This window comes from Elgaria multicarinata, chromosome 18, assembly GCF_023053635.1.
Source record: "Elgaria multicarinata webbii isolate HBS135686 ecotype San Diego chromosome 18, rElgMul1.1.pri, whole genome shotgun sequence".
NCBI lineage: Eukaryota > Metazoa > Chordata > Lepidosauria > Squamata > Anguidae > Elgaria > Elgaria multicarinata.
This window is the reverse complement of record NC_086188.1, coordinates 19,624,314-19,641,578: the sequence shown is the minus strand read 5'-3', so window position 1 is coordinate 19,641,578 and position 17,265 is coordinate 19,624,314. Positions and strand designations below refer to the sequence as shown.

General features: G+C 42.4%; 2 protein-coding genes across 3 annotated transcripts in view; both read left to right on the top strand.

Annotated features, from left to right (window-relative positions):
• The window catches only part of SF3A1 (splicing factor 3a subunit 1), a 418,137-nt gene that overhangs the window by 18,668 nt on the left and 382,204 nt on the right, over positions 1–17,265 (top strand). The gene's annotated exons all lie outside the window — the stretch shown is intronic.
• PES1 (pescadillo ribosomal biogenesis factor 1) overlaps positions 1,330–17,265 on the top strand; it is a 46,325-nt gene continuing 30,389 nt past the window's right edge. For both annotated transcript variants that reach the window (XM_063144273.1, XM_063144272.1), the window contains exons 1-6: positions 1,330–1,417; positions 3,706–3,785; positions 6,611–6,764; positions 7,423–7,532; positions 9,206–9,377; positions 16,487–16,576. In XM_063144273.1, coding sequence (XP_063000343.1) covers positions 1,394–1,417; positions 3,706–3,785; positions 6,611–6,764; positions 7,423–7,532; positions 9,206–9,377; positions 16,487–16,576 — 630 coding nt within the window. In that variant the 5' untranslated portion in view covers positions 1,330–1,393. The remainder of the gene's footprint in view (positions 1,418–3,705; positions 3,786–6,610; positions 6,765–7,422; positions 7,533–9,205; positions 9,378–16,486; positions 16,577–17,265) is intronic.

Below are 17,265 nucleotides of genomic sequence, written 5' to 3'. Positions count from 1 at the left end.
GGATGATGTGAGTTGTAGTCTAACACATCTGTGAGGTACCAATGTGGTGTAGTGGCTAAGGTGTTGGACTGGGAGTTGGGAGATCCGGGTTCTAGTCTTCACTCGGCCATGGAAACCCACTGGGTGACTTTGGGCCAGTCCCAGACTCTCAGCCCAACCTACCTCACAGGGTTGTTGTTGTTGTGAGGATCAAATGGAGAGGAGGAGGATTATGTACGTCACCTTGGGTTCCTTGGAGGAAAAAAGGCAGGATATAAATGCAATAAATAAGCTTCATAAACAGTTTGTGCTGTAACTCAGGCCTTATTTCATGTAAAACATTTTTCCAGTTTTTAAAAAAATTACAAAAAAGAATAGCACTGCCAAATACATCAACCCCAACACAACTATAATTCATTATCTCCCTGTTGTTGGCTGGGTGAGAGCTCTGGCTGGCAGAACAGCTCACGACACTCCTGCAATATAGTCCAGCGTTAATATTGCAAATGAGAGACTGAGGCCGGGTTGGATCTCCAGACCCGAAATTCACCGTACAGGACACCTCTCAGGTTGCAGCAAAGGCCAAAGGACTTAAATTGTCCCCTCTGCTCTCTCCTTCCAGGCCAAATCCTACGTGCTATTGGATGCAGATGCTTTCTGATGCGTTGATTTGCATGCAAACCGGTTACGCTTTTATAAGTTCTAAGATTAAAACCAAAAAACCCCAAAAGGATTTTCCCTCGAAGTAAGACCCCACTTAGAAAAAGCAGATAATAATAATAATAATAAATTATTATTATTATTATTATTATTATTATTATTATTATTATTATTATTATTATTATTATTAGGTGGCGCAGGGTGGACATCAGAGCAGAGCTAAAGTGCTAAACTTCTCTATTACTTTCTGTGGGTAGCTCTATGAGGCCGGACCAAAACCAAGCTCTACAAGACCCGGAAGTTAAGCCCTGAGTATCACTCTACTTTTTCTACGTCTAATATAAAGCTTAATGTCTTGCATACGAAGGTCTTTCTATCTCTCCAGCTCTATCACGGTCAGCCAAGCCCCCAGCATGCCCCGCGTTCCTCAGCTTCGCTTCATAGGGTCTTCCTTACAGCTGCCTCCTTCGAGGCGTTTAACACTATGCCTGCTCAGAACAGCCGCCTCTCGTTGTGATGAAGGCAACGAAGCAGCTCCTTCGCCGCACTCGCTCTTTCGGTGCCGCGAAGGCCGGCTAATGTAACTCCCGGCCTTCGGGGCCCGTTCAGGCATCAAGGAGAACACACCGAGGGGGCGGGGCGGGGGCCCTGATGACGCACTTGGGGGCGGAGTCTATTAGGACCGGCCAGCCAGAGGCTCCACGTGGGTGTCGGCAGTGCGGAAGAAGCGGCGGCTGCGGCGGCGTCGACAACCATGGGCGGCCTGGAGAAAAAGAAGGTACCGCGGACCTCAAGAGAGCCCAGCCCGTGCGGGCGTTGCGCTTTGAGAGGGCTTCTTACGTTCCTGTGTACAAATGCACGTGTGAAAGCGGGGACACGCATCTGGCGAGTTTACTAACCACGCTGCGGCCTCCCGCGTGTCTCGTGGCTTCAGACTCGTGTGAGCAGCTGTCCCATTCCGGGGGTCAGCTTCAGAGGTGCCCCCTCCCAGGGAAGCTGGGGAGACCTTTACGGGCCTTTTCCGTGATAGGCTTTCAGGGCGCGAACCTCCGCGTGTTTAGACGGAAAGAAAGTGCTACAACTGCCAGCATTCCCCTGCTGGGGGGGCTTCTGGGAGTTGTCGGACTTTTATTCTCCGTCTAAACTAGGGTGACCCTATGAAAAGGAGGACAGGGCTCCTGTATCTTTAACAGTTGCATAGAAAAGGGAATTTCAGCAGGTGTCATTTGTATATATGAGGAACCTGATGAAAATTCCTCTGCCCTCTTTTAAATCTGGTCACTCTAGTATAGCTCCTGCACTTTAACTGTTGTGATGAAGAGGGAATTTCACCAGGTTTCCCATATATACAAATGACACCTGATGAAATTCCCTTTTCAATACAATTGTTAAAGGTACAGGAGCCCAGTCCTCCTTTTTGTATGGTCACCCTAGTCTAAACAGGTGTAGGATTGCATCCTTAGGCTTTCAGGCTCTGTTCAGACGACATGCTTAAGCCATGGCGGTTAAGCATTTTTAAAAAATTTATTTTTATTATTTATCTATTACATTTCTATATCACCCAATAGCCGGAGCTCTCTGGGCGGTTCACAAAAATGAAAACCATTCAAAATATAAAACAACAGTATAAAACCATAATATAAAATACAATATAAAAGCGCAACCAGATAAAAACAGCAGCAATGCAAAATTAAAAATTTAGAACATTGAGATAAAATTTATCTGTTAAAATGCTGGGAGAATAAAAAGGTTTTCTCCTGGCATCTAAAAGCATATAATGTAGGTGCGAAGCGAACCTCCTTAGGGAGCTCATTCCACAGCCGGGGTGCCACAGCAGAGAAGGCCCTGCTCCTGGTAGCCACCTGCCTCACTTCCTTTAGCAGGGGCTCGCGGAGAAAGACCCCTGAGGATGACCTTAGGGTCCGGTCAGGTACATATGGGAGGAGGCAATCCTTCAGATAGCCTGGCTCCAAGCCATTTTGAGCTAAACATTGTGGTTTATTGTGATGTGTGAACTGTTCCTAACCATGTTGGCTTTATTTATTTATTTATTTATTACATTTTTATATCGCCCAATAACCACGGTTGATACATGCTCACTCACCATTTGCCACAAAAAGGCCAGCTTAGTGTGTTGCCTGAACAGGATCTCAGCTTGTGCTGTTTTAAACCTGTTACTGTATCTTAATCCTTTGCATAGCTGTTAGGTTTTATTTTGTGTTTTTACTTTTATTTTGTACTGTAGTTCTGTATTGTATCTTGCATTGTGTTTTGTGGTCTTAATTCTTGTGAACTGTCCTTGTCCAGAGAGCAGTACAGAAATGTACTAAATAAGTAAATAAACTAATAAAATACATCCATTTATGGGATGTATTTCTTAAAAGACGTTTGCCTGGCACTGCCACTGTTGTCTTTTAAGGGGCAGGCAAAGGAAAATGTTCGTTTCCCAGGCATTTGGGCCCTAGGTATGGCCCAATTGTTGCGGGCTGCTTTTGTGGTGCTCATACTAGGCGCGAGTGGAGAGATGTTGTGTGTTGCCGACGAACACCTTTTGTATTTTTTTTTATTTGTACTTAGTTTCTCCCCTGTTATACTATAAATCTCTGTATTTGTGTAAGTCACTGTGAGATTGCTTTTTGCTGTGGGAAGTGATGTATCAATTTCATTCTTTTTCCATTCTTCCATAATAATAATAATAACTACTTCCAGGAGGTAGCCGTGTTAGTTTATTGCAGCAAAAACAACGGAGTCTTCCAGCCCTTTAAAGACCCGACAGATTTATCCTGCCATGAGTTTTTGTAGAGTAAGGGCCGCAAGTAGAGACTCCTTGTTCAGGGAAAATGTACCTCTGAATATCAGATGCTGGGAATGTGCAATATATGAAATACCTTGGCTGGCCCATAGCTCAAAATATGCACAAAGCAGCCCTCACCTGCGGAATCTCACGCACATCTCTTAATACTTCAGTCGCCTGCTGTGGTCAGGCTATGTGCTCTGTTTGAGTTTAAGTCAAAGAATGGCAGATATTAACCTTTGTGTCCTTGTTCCTCTCCACCCACAAAAAAGTATGAGAGGGGTTCCGCCACTAACTACATCACCAGAAACAAAGCCCGAAAGAAGCTACAGCTGAGCCTCGCAGACTTCAGGTAAGGAAAGCTGCTGGTGTTTACTGGCCTGTTGTGGAAAGTTGATACCTGTTTGGGGAGGGAGAGCTTGAATATCTCAGTGACGCTTGGGATAGATGTAGTGCAGCCTTTTCCAACTGGGTGCCCTCCAGAATTGTTGGACTGCAACTCCCATGATTCCCAGCCAGCATGGGATGATGGGAGTTGTAGTCGAACACATCTGGAGGGCAGCAGGTTGAGGAAGACGGTTGAAGTGGGTCTGTGTGCATGCACATACTTGCACACTGCTGGGTCCCTCTCAACACAGTCATGTATTTATTTATTACATTTCTATACCGCCCCACAGCTGAAGCTCTCTGGGCGGTTTACAACAGTTAAAAATGGTAAACATTAAAAAGTATACAAAATGTAAGAACCATCAAAAACATTAAAAACAACAGTATAAAAACAACAGTATCCATTTAAAAACAACAATTCTGGGGTCCATTAAAAACAAACTTAATGTTGTTAAATGCTGTTAAAATGCCCGGGAGAAGAGAAAAGTCTTGTCCTGGCGCCGAAAAGATAACAATGTTGGCGCCAGGCGAGCCTCATCGAGGAGATCATTCCACAGTCGGGGGGCCACCACCGAAAAGACCCTCTCCCTTGTTGCCATCCTCTGAGCTTCCCTCGGAGTAGGCACTCGGAGGAGGACCTTAGATGTTGAGTGCAGTGTATGGGTAGGTTCATGTCAGGAGAGGCATTCCGTCAGGTATTGCGGTCCCAAGCCATGTAGGGCTTTATAGGTTAAGACCAGCACCTTGAATTGGGCTCAGAAACATATAGGCAGCCAATGCAAGCGGGCCAGAATCGGTGTTATATGCTCAAACCTCCCTGTTCCAGCTATCCGTCTGGCCGCCGCATTTTGCACAAGCTGCAGCTTCCGGACCATCTTCAAAGGCTGCCCCATGTAGAGGGCATTTGAGGGGGGATTCTGAATTAGGCTAATTTGCATACGGTCATTTGCATTGGAAGGTTTTCAGGTTGCACTGGTAAAAATTCTGATGCCCTAGAAAGTGCTATAATTTAGCACGTTTATTTTATTTGTAAACAAACCTTTAAAAGTATCTGGTGTCAATGTTTTGTCCCTTTATACTACAAATCCTTGACCTACAATATTAAAAGGTGGGAAACTGAAGTACACTTCATGTGTTTAAATGTTACATCCTGTAGAATTTTGTATGGAATACTTTTAAAAATTTAAAGTCAGTAGCACGTACTTTTATGCTGTTTGGGTTTAAGAAAAAACAAAACAAAGATACCGAAAACCATTAACGCACCAAGGTTGCAATCCCGTGCATGTTTAGGCCGGAGAAAGTCGTACAGTTGCAGCAAAGCCCAGCCAGCCAGCTGCTGTGTGCCAGGTTAGACCGTTTAGCCCCAGATCATCCCCTCCTGATAACAGTTGTTCTTCAGGGTCTCCGTCAGGGATGGTTTTCCCCATTAGCTGCTACCTGATCCTTTAACTGGAAATGTTGGCATTTGGGCTCCCCCCCCCCGCCCCCCCACGTGCAAAGCCAAGCATGGGCTCAAGCACCCAATGGCAGCAAGTCTTCACTGTACGAATGGAAACTTACATGGGAGGAGCTAGAGCGGTGCACATTGTAAACATCATTAGGGTGGAGGCAAAACCTACCCTCGGTCCCCGCGTGGCAAAAAACCATGGTCGTTCTTGGTCATGCCGCAGGTTGAGAAACATTAATATAATAAAGCAGGGTGGGCTGAGTTCAGGCTTGCGGGATCTGTTTTGTTGAGTTCTGCCAACCAGAGCCAACAAAACGTAGCTCAGAGCAAAGTCAATTATCTACTGCAATCCCTGAACCAAACACCGGCAAATACACACATCTAAACAGAGTTACCAGAAAATAGGGATTCTTCTACCAACACTCTAAAACCGGCCAGCAGAAGGCCTGGTCAAAAGCACCCCATTAGTACTCCTATTTTACAGAGCAGGAACACTGAGGCTGACAGATAAGCAATTAGCACAACATCAGCCAGGCCAGAGATTTTCATAGAAGAGGGAGTTAGAAAACCTTAGAAATCTAATGCAAATCACCCCAAGATCCTGTCAAAGATAAAAAATCCACTTTGGTTTTAAGGCAACTCTTGTTTTATTGAGCTTAATCCAGCTGTATGGATAAAGTCCTACAGACAAAGAACTTCTCTACTGGTAGTGTGAAAAGCAGGTATATTTATACACAGCAGCATCTTAACCAATTAGCATTCAGCAAAATTCTAAAGGAAAACAAAGACAGATCAAAGAAAACTTCTTCATTATACTCACCAGGTGGCCCGTAACCCTTCTGCCAAAGTCAGATTGACCTGGATGGTCAGTCCTCCTTATCAAGCTAGCTTATTTTCTTCTACTATATCAAGAGGTCTTGTCAGTTGGGAATTCCAATTAAGCATTTCTTTGCTGATACAGTAGCTTTAGCAATACAGCACATTCAGGCACATACATTATCCTAATCTCATCGTGCAGTTCACTCGCAAGAACCAAACTACACACAGAGGCCTACATACAGAGCAGGTATTATCAAGGCTTGAGGCCTTATTTTCCCAATCCCCATTTATCTTCTACTTATTATGCAATAAGACATAGCAGATTCTATCTCAGTCCTGGGCTAGATGGACTCTGGGGCGTCTTTTCGGCCCTGGAGGTGTGGCAGCACCTATTGATCTGGGATAGATTAGGAGCGAAGATCTTTCTGCCTCTTCTTCCCTGAACTTGAAGCCACCTGGAACCTCAGCGGCAGGGGAAAGGGCAAGCCCGTCAGCGGTCACGGCTCGTTGTTCTTCTTTTCCAGGCGTCTCTGCATCCTCAAGGGCATCTACCCCCATGAGCCCAAGCACAAGAAGAAAGTGAACAAAGGATCCACTGCCGCTCGGACTTTTTACCTCTTGAAAGACATAAAATTTCTCCTCCACGAGCCCATCGTCAACAAGTTCCGCGAGTACAAGGTATCAGGATCCCGGGGAAACCAACTCCCAGTCTGAAGCAGCAGATTAATCTCTCTGCATGGGAAGTTTAAAGGGGTGGGGGTTTTTTTGGGGGGGGGGGGGAATGGAGGAAAGAGTTATCCAGGTCTTTCAGGAACTGCTGCTTTTCAGCCATCGCCCACCATGTTGGTTGTGACGCTCCCCACCCTCTTGCTTTAATTACTCGATTCTGGGTGCTCTACTGCTCCCGCCTCAAGAGGCACTAGCCGGCAGCCTTCCTCAACCTGGGGCGCTCCAGATGTGTTGGACTGCACCTCCCAGAATGCCCCAGCCAACTGGCTGGGGCATTCTGGGAGTTGTAGTCCAACACATCTGGAGCGCCCCAGGTTGAGGAAGGCTGCGCTAGCGAGACGTATTGCATGCCTGGACCTTAGATCTGTTGAATCGGTCAAGTGAGTTCTATCCAGCGCAGAGTTTGTTAAGCTGTTAGTGTTGCTTGTGCGGAGGCAGGCACCAGTCCAACATCAGCCCCAGTAGGTTAGGCACGGGTCTGTCCTATTGCAGAAGGAGGAGAGGGACCCGTGGAGTATTGGAGGACAGCAGGTTGGGGCATGGAATTAGGGGCTTGCTGGCAGGGAGCTGGCAAGCACAATGGCACTGAACCCTCTCTCTTCCCAAGGTCTTCGTTCGCAAGTTGCGCAAGGCGTACGGGAAGAGCGAGTGGAACACAGTGGAACGGCTGAAAGACAACAAGCCTGGCTATAGATTGGACCACGTTATCAAGGAGAGGTAAGTGGCTACTAGGAGCAGGGCTTTCTCCGCTGTGGCACCCCGGCTGTGGAATGAGCTCCCCAGAGAGGTCTGCCTGGTGCCTACACTGTACTCCTTTCGTCGACAGCTGAAGACCTTTTTATTCTCTCAGTATTTTAACACTGAATTTTAACTTAAATTTAAACGTTACTGTTCTAACTCTGTATTTTACTCTTATATCAATTTTTGCTGCGTGGTTTTATCCTGGTTGTGCTTTTGATACTGTATTTTGTATTTGTGTTTTTAACCTGTTGGTTGTTTTATTATGGTTTTAATTTTTGTGAACCGCCCAGAGAGCTTCAGCTATTGGGCGGTATAAAAATGTAATAAATAAATAAAATAAAATAAGTGATGGAAGGCCCTGGACGAACGTCACAGAGCAGAGATACTGGGGACTTAAGGAGCAGGGCACAGCAGGAAGCTCAGCGGCCTTACTGGACCATAATAATAATAATAATAATAATTAATAATAATAATTTCTTACCTGCCTCGCCCTTTAAATCAAGGCAGGGGACAACATTAGTACAACAATACAGTATAAATCAAATACATAAAATTAATTGAAAGAGCATATAAAACCAATACAATATCAAAATAACAATCAAGACATCTTAAAATTCTTGGTTTAAAATTCATCTGGGTAGGCCTGCCGGAAGAGGCTGGCCTTTAAAGCTGTCTTAAGCTTGGAGAAAGAGTTAAGTTGACGGATCTCCCCCAGCAGGCCGCTCCACAGTCTGGGGGCCACAGAAGAGAAGGTCCTCTGGGTAACAGTTGTCAGCCTAGTTTTGGCTGACTGGTGTAAATTCTCCCCAGAGGACCTGAATGTGCGGGGCGGATTGTACAGGAGAAGGAGATCCTGCAGGTAACCTGGACGCAAACCTTGTAGGGCTTTGAAGATAATAACCAACACTTTATACTTTGCCCCAGAAACTAATTGGTAGCCAGTGGAGTGATTTTAATGTTGGGGTAATATGGTTCCCCCTAGATGTACCGGTGTCCAACCTGGCTGCCATATTTGAACCTGTTGAAGTTTCCGAACTAGATACAAAGGTAGCCCCATGTACAGTGCATTGCAGAAGTTGAGCCTTGAGGTAGAACCTTTAGACGTAGCTCTTCTACCACCCTCCACATATACAAGGATCTGATGTCCTTGACTTTCCCATGGCTCTTTCTTTCATATCATAGAATAGCAGAGTTGAAGGGGCCTACAAGGCCATCGAGTCCAACCCCCTGCTCCATGCAGGAATCCACCCTAAAGCATCCCTGACAGATGGTTGTCCAGCTGCCTCTTGAAGGCCTCTAGTGTGGGAGAGCCCACCACCTCCCTAGGTAACTGATTCCATTGTCGTACTGCTCTAACAGTCAGGAAGTTTCTCCTGATGTCCAGCCGGAATCTGGCTTCCTGTCACTTGAGCCCGTTATTCTGTGTCCTGCACTCTGGCAGGATCAAGAGTGCACCACCCTTCCCTCTAAACTAGCAATGCAAGGGTCAAGGAGCTTTGCAGCTATAGGAGAATGGCTCTTGAGCTGGCAGGGCTCCCCCGCCCTTGAATAGTTGAATGGTGCTGCCGTGGAGTTTGTAATGGACTTTAGGCAGAAGCTACATGAATCGTTTTTCTGCCTTGCTCTTCCTTTGCCTGTGGGGGCTGCAGATACCCGACCTTTGTGGATGCCTTGCGGGATGTGGACGACGCCCTCTCCATGTGCTTCCTCTTCGCCACCTTCCCCCGCACCGGCAAGTGCCACGTTCAGACGATCCAGCTGTGCCGCCGGCTCACCGTGGAGTTCCTCAACTACGTCATTGCCTCGCGCGCTCTGCGCAAGGTGAGCAGGGAAAGCCCCTTGGGAGGTGTGGTTACAGGCGGTGCTGTTTCTTTCAGATTGCTTATTGACTGGGTTGGCACAGCACACTAACCCACACTCAGTGGTTGAGCATGGGTTGTTGTTGAACCGTGGGTTGCTCGTTGGAACTGTGGGTTAGCGTGTTGTCTGAACCCACGACATTTTCCACAGGGTGGCTTGTTACCCATGCAGTATGGCTGATTTTTCTCGAACAAGCCACTTTGAGAACCTCTGGTTTGTTCAGAGTGGTTAACAAGCTACATTGTGTGGTTAACAAGGCACCCTGCGGAAAATGTCATGCGTTCAGACAGCACACTAACGCGCGAGTCAACGAAAAAACCAATGGTTCAATAACAGCTCACAGTTAATGACTCAGTGTGGGTTAGTGTGTTGTGTGGACAGTCCCAATGTATAACAAGAGGATAACAAGGATGTCTAGGGATGCTGGTGGCCATTTCTCACCTGCACACAGTATCCATTCTCTTCCATCCAATCTCTTCACTGGCTTCTGATCCCATATAGAATTCAGTATAAGCTTCTTTTGCTGACATTCAAAGCGTGTCTTGGTCTTGCACCTCCTTATCTTTCCTCTCTCATTTCACTCTACCATCCCCCTCGTACCCTCCGTTCTTCAACTGTTACGTTGCTCTCCCACCCAAGAGTCTCTATCTCTCTTGCCCGGCTTCGCCCGTTCTCTCTGGCCGCCCCGTTTGCTTGGAATGCTCTTCCAGAGCAACTGCGTACCACGAGTTCCATGGTAGGTTTTAAAACGCGTTTGAAAACTCATTTGTTTTCAACAGCTTTTGGTATTTTAGCTTGATTTACTGTTCTCATTGCTATGATTATTCCTTTATTCCTGTTTTGTGTAACACCTTCCCCCCTTCATATGTTTTAATGTGATTTTAGGTTGTAAGCCTCTAGGCAGGGTATCGCTGTTTTATTTGTATATTTTGTACAGCACCAAGTACATCGTTGGTGCTATATATATAAATAAATAATAATAATTAATAATAATAATAATAGGGGGCGGAGCTTGGCAGCCTGAGCGATGGCGGGTTTCTTCTGAGGCTCTGAACGGCGCTTGCCGGAAAAGGCAATTATCTCTCTTTTAACGGGCATAAATCTTTGAGCAACTGACAGAAAATGATTATAAAACCAACAGGAGCCGGGAAAGTGGAGAGAAGGGAGGTGAGATGAACTATGATTAATGCAATGTCTGTCTAAACGGCAACTTTGTCAAAAGTGAAAGTAAAGTAAACGCTGACTCTGACGCAGTTTAAAAAGAAGGAATTTACGCTTGCTGGACATTGATTTGTGTTATAACCTCTCATCTTTATCTCATATGGGAACGATTGAAATGCTGGCTTTCTAAGGTTGAAGTGGTTGACTGGATTTATTGGCGTGGCGAGAAGGGGGGGTGAAGGGGCGAAAAAAGCTGCATTTGGCATTCGGTGAGGGAGATGTGGGATGCTGAGAGACTTTGAATGATTAAATCTGATCCCCTCTAGTGAATGCTGTTGTGAACTGGATCTGTCCCCCCTCCTCGTGAAGAAGGAGCTGTGAGTGCTATATAATAGAGAAGCCAGCATAAGTTGCTAAGGAAGAGAGTTGGACTCTAAGATTTATGCCCTACCCAGAAGGGACCCATGCCCAACGTTAAAAAAAAGATCAAAAGTTGGGAAAAGCTTAATATACAAAAAAAGAAACCTTCAAATCATAATTTGGCTTACCTCTCCTTCCTGGAAAGTACAGCCCCTGGAGTTGAACAGGAAGAGGAAGATATAGACCCAGTCTCTTTGGATACAATACCAAATAAAGAAGAAAACATGGCAGAAGGGGGGAACGAAAGTGGTAGTAACCCTCCCTCTTTAATGGAAATCAAGGCTATTATAGCAGAAAATAACATTATTATTTTTAAAAAAATGGATCAGCATATGAGTGAATTCAGAAAACAAATGCGTACTATTGCGGTTAAAGCGATGGAAAATTCGGATAAGATCAAAAAGATAGAGGCTAAAGCGGATCTGGACCAGAAGAAACAAGAGGCTTCCGAAAAATCAATTAATATACAATTTAAAGAATGGGAATTGCGTTTGATTGCCGTGGAAGATCAATCTCGTAGATCTTCGCTTCGAATAAAGCAGCTGAAGGAGATGCAAGGAGAAGATCTTAGAGAAATTATCGTGAACTGGTTCAAGGAGCTGATACCTGACATACCAATAGATGGATCGGATCTGGACCGAGTCCACCGTGTGGGGGGGCAAAACTACAAAGGGACTAGAGACATACTGGTGAAATTTGGCAACTATTACAAAAAAGAGCAAATTATGAAAGAATTGAGATCTAAGGTTCAGATACAGTGTAAAGGCAAACCAGTGCAAATTTACAATGATCTTTCTCAACGCACATTAAATTGGAGACGTAGTCTTAAACCAATAACGGTAACATTAATGAAGAATAAAATTCCTTATGCATGGGGTTACCCGGTTTTTTTAAGATTTACATATGGGAGGAGGGAACACAGAGTAACCTCATTGGATCAAGGTAAAGATTTGCTGAAGAGGCTGGGTCTGGATGGGGAAGCAGATGGGGCTGGAGTGGGTGGGGGAGGGAATGAGGCTGGGACATCTGGAGAGTAAGAGAATTGTTAATTATGTTTGGAGATAATTGCAAATAAAAATGCTAATATAGAAACCTGCCGGCCAGGCACAGCACTGCCTCCCCCCTCCCCCTTTAAAGTAGATGGCTGGAGTACTAGACTCACGGGGATATGGGGGGGGGATTAGAGTGGGGGGGTGGGGAGGGGGGGAAAGTAGGGGAGGAGGGATCGGGGTAGGAGGGTGGGGGCTTTATGTACGGAGTTTGTGTTTTTATGTAAGCAAGTTTGAATTGCTGAGCACAAGGGATCGGAAGAGATTTCAAAAGGGTGACTATGGATAAAAAGATAAAGGTATCAACACTCAATGTTAAAGGTTTAGGGGCAGTCGTGAAAAGGAAGAGAATAGAACAAATGCTAAATAAAGAGGGATCAGATATTATAATGATCCAAGAGACACACCAAGGCTCCGAGAATTCGAATATGATAAAATTAAAGTGGTTAGCCTATTATGAAAAATCATTAGGGACATCAAAAAAAAATGGAGTGGCCACTTTGATTTCAAAAAAAAGTGGGTTTATATTAGAAGAAGTAAAAAAGGATGATAAGGGTAGATATCTTATGTTAAAAGGTAAAATTGAGGGAAAGGTTTATACTTTGATTAATGTTTATGCCCCAAATGAGAGGCATAGAGAGTTTTTTATAAAGTTGTTTAAAGAAATAGAAGAATTTAAGGAGGGGTATGCTATATTAGCCGGGGATTTTAATATGGTTATGGATAATAAAAGGGACAGGTCAAATCCCACTAATGCTGAAAAGAGGAACAATATGACTATATTGAATAAATTAGTAAAAGAAAATGATTATTTAGATTCGTGGCGCTTACTTAACGGGAATAGGCCTGGATTTTCATACTTTTCCCCAGTTCATCATACATACTCCAGGATAGATTATATATTTGTTTCAAAAGACTTTGCAACGAGGATTTGTAAAATGGAAATGGGGGTAATAAAAGTAACCGATCATGCCTTGTTAAGTTTAGAATTTACAGTTAAGAAAGATTATAAAGAGGCATATAGATGGAAGTTGAACACAAAGATATTGAAATACAATAAAATAGTAGATAAAATTCGGAAAGAACTGTCGGAGTCATGGGAAATTAATGAAAAAGGAGGAACAGCTGGGTCAGTCATTTGGGACACCATGAAGGCTGTAGCAAGAGGAATCTGTATTAGAGAAACATGTAGTTTAAAAAGACAACAACGTGCAGAACAGGAAAAGTTAGAGATAGAAATTAAAAACTTGGAGGAAAGATATTGGCGAAGTAAAGATAAATATAAATTAGTGGAAATACAAGCTAAGAAGAAACAATTAGAAAACTTAAATATAGAAGAGATTCAAAAGAATTTAATGTATATGAAAAGGGAATATTTTGAAAACAGTGATAAGAACTCGAGGTTGCTTGCCAAGCTCACACAAAAAGAAAAAGGGAGGAATGGGATAGAAACGTTGAAAGATAGCCGAGGGAATTATTGTCATGCAATGAAAGCTAAAATAAAAATTTTTCAGGAATTTTATCAGGAATTGTACAAGGGTAAAGAAATTCAACAAGAAAAGGTGGAGGAGTATATTGGAAGGTTTATAAAGAAGGAAATAAAATCAGAATATAAGGAGTTAATGGAGTCAGTAATAACTCAAAGAGAAGTTGAAGAAGTTATTGATAAGTTAAAAGTGGGTAAATCACCAGGAGCAGATGGTTTGGGTCCAGAATATTATAAGGTCTTCAAAGATTGTTTAGTTCCAAAATTAATGGAACTTTATAATAGGATATTATCAGGAGAGAAGATACCTGAATCATGGGAACATTCAGTGATAATTCTGATCCCAAAACCAGATAAAGATTTGACTAATCCTGATTCTTATAGACCTATTTCTTTAATAAATCAGGATGCTAAAATTTTTACATCTATTATGGCCAAACGATTAAATAAATTTTTGGCAGAATATATAGGGGCAGATCAATGTGGGTTTGTGGTAGGAAGACATATGCATAATTTAGTGGGTAGAGTTTTAAATGTAATAAATGTAATAAAAAAAGCAAATATTAAGGCAGGTATTATGGCATTAGATATTTTTAAAGCTTTTGATTGTGTGAGCTGGCAGGCACTAAAGAGTATTATAGATAAATTGGGATTTGGAAATAAATTTAAAAATGTAATAGAACAGCTATATTCCCAAAATACGGCGGTAGTGGTGGTAAATGACGGACTTACTGAAAAGATACGACTAGCCAGAGGAACAAGACAAGGATGTCCGCTCTCGCCGGTCCTTTTTGTAATGGTTATGGAAGTTTTGGCGAAGGCACTAAGGGAGGATAAAGAATTAGAAGGAATTGGAGAGGTAAGGGAGATAAAGCTAAACATGTTTGCGGATGATACTTTATTGACCATTAAGAATCCATTAAGAAAATTAGAAAGAATTAAATATCAGTTGAGGGAGTTTGAGGAAATTACAGGGTTAAAAATAAATTGGTCTAAATCAGAGATGATGTTGTTTAACTATACTAAGAAGGAAGAAAAGGATTGGGAATTTAAGGGAATGGAATTGAAAGTTAAGAATGAGATTAAATACTTGGGAATTAAAATTACAAAAAATCTAGAGAATTTAGAAAGGGAAAATTTAACGAGGTTAAAGAAGGAGGTACTAGAGAAATTGGAGAAATATAAAAGATTAAATTTATCTTGGTTTGGGAGAATAGCTTTGATAAAAATGAAGATATTAGCTAAAATTAATTTTGTATTTAGGATGCTACCTATAAAAATATCAGAAACCGAGATAAAAAGTTGGCAAAATATTATTAATAAATATTGTAATGGAGAAAAGAGAGCAAGAGTGAATAAAAATAATTGGTGCCTAAGCCAAAAAAAGGGGGGAATGGGTCTCCCAAACATAAAATTATACTACGTAGCAAATAGATTAAGACATGTTGTAGAAGCAATTATGGGAGTAGGAGATTTATATTGGATGGAAGAAAAAAACATAAGTAAGGTAGAGATGAATCTGGAGAATGTTTTTTTTAAAGATGGAGGAAGAAAATGGGTTGGAAGTATAGATAATCCACTCCTGAGGACTCAATGGGAAATTTGGAGCAAATTTAAAGGGAAGCTGCTTCCGAGCAACTCTCCCTTAGCACCGATAATAATGTTAAAGAATTTCCCAGAGGATCTAAAGGGTAGATTATGTAAAATACTAAAAGAGAAAAATAAAATAAAATTAAAGGATTGGGTAAGAGATATTAAAACAAGAGAAGATATGGAAAATTTGTTAAAGGAGAAGAAGCTATCTTGGCTAGAATATGGTCAATTAGAACAATGGAATAAAAAGTGGATTAAAGATAATAGAATGTGCAGAATGATGACGAGGTTTGAAGAATTAGTAGTAAGTAAGGAGAAAGGAAAAGGAGGTAGTATAGTTTCAAAAGGATTAATGAGTGAAATATATAAAATATTGTTAGAGAAGGAGTTTAGAGAGAATACAGAGAAAATGATTTGGGAATCAGATTTGAAGATACAAATAGGGCGACAGAGCTGGGAGGGACTATGGAAACAAAGAGTGTTGAGAAGTTTATCAGTAAGAATAAAGGAGAATTATTTTAAAATTTTATGGAGGTGGTACCTAACCCCGGTTAGATTGAACAAGATAAGTGATCAACATTCAGCAAATTGTTGGAGAGGATGTGGGGAAATAGGAACGTATTTACATATGTGGTGGCAATGCAAATATGTACAAAGATTATGGAAGATGGTGTTTTCAGAAATTGAAGAAATAGTGGGAATGAAAATAGAACAAACACCAAAAATAGCATTGCTGTCACTATTTGAAGATATAAAGTGTGGAAAAGGAACTATAGAGCTGATATCGAGTTTGTTGGTTGCAGCACGATTGTTGATAGCTAGGAACTGGAAGATCCAAGGGGAATATTCTATTGAGGAATGGTATAAAGTAGTATGGGACATAGCCATTAATGATAAACTGACATGTAATATTAAGTGGAGAAAAGGCGTAACTAAAATAAATGAGTTCGAAGGAATTTGGAAACAGTTCCTAGTGTTCGTGTTTACTAAGGGAAGTGGGAAACCACCATCAGAAGAAATGATTAGATTTTGGACTCAAGAATGATCCCGAGGTGGGGGGTGCACTTTTATGTTAAGAATGGAAATGTTGTAGTGTGATAAGGCATATGTAATAGTTTTTGATATTTGTACTCAACAATTATTCAATATGTATGAAGCAGATATTTGATGTATTTTTTTTTCTTATTGTGTTGTTTCAAATATATTTTGGAAATGTTCATTTATGTTTATATAGTGTTGGAAATGAATAAAAATTATTAAAATAATAATAATAATAATAATAATAATAATAATAATAATCCAAGCTCTCGGTTACCTTCTGCGTTCCACCTGCTGAGCTGTTCCCTCTGCTCTCTTTTCAGGTGTTCCTGTCCATTAAAGGCATCTACTACCAGGCCGATGTGATGGGGCAGCTTGTCACCTGGATAACGCCGTACGCCTTCTCACACAATGTGAGTACCAGTCATTTACCCTCTTCAGCACAGGCATGACTTCCTGCGCTATGTTTCCCCTGTAATCGTGCCATCTCCCCTTGGAAAACAGGCACATCCAACTCCATTTTACATCAAGGTTGTGTGATGGCCAGTGTTGAACCAGAGAGCTCCTGGTGGAAATATTCACACTCTGCACAGGGATGGTGATAATGATTGTTTGTTTAATTTCTATACGGCCCAATAGCCGAAGGTCACTGGGCTGTTCACAACAACTTGCAAAAAATACAAACCACAACATTACATAATACAGCATTATAATAAAGCATCATTTTAAAAAAATTAACAGGCAAAATTTAAACAGCTAAAATCAATTTCAATGAGCAATTTCAGTAATAAATCTGTTCAAGATAGCCCCATCATATGCCATTAAATGCCTGGGAGTAGAGGGCAGTTTTAACTTGGTGTTGAAAAGGTGGCCATGTTGGCACCAGGCCGGCCTCAGTGGGGAACTCATTTCATAGTTGGAAGGCCACCACCAAAAAGGCCCTCTCCTTTGTTGCCTCCTCCCGAGCCTCCCTTGGAGGGAAGGCCCCATATGTTGATCATAGTGTCCGGGTATGTTCAGGACAGGAGAGGTATTGCAGTCCTGAGTGTAAGGCTTTATAGGTTCAGACAAGGCTGAGGGGAGACATGTTAGCACTCAGAAA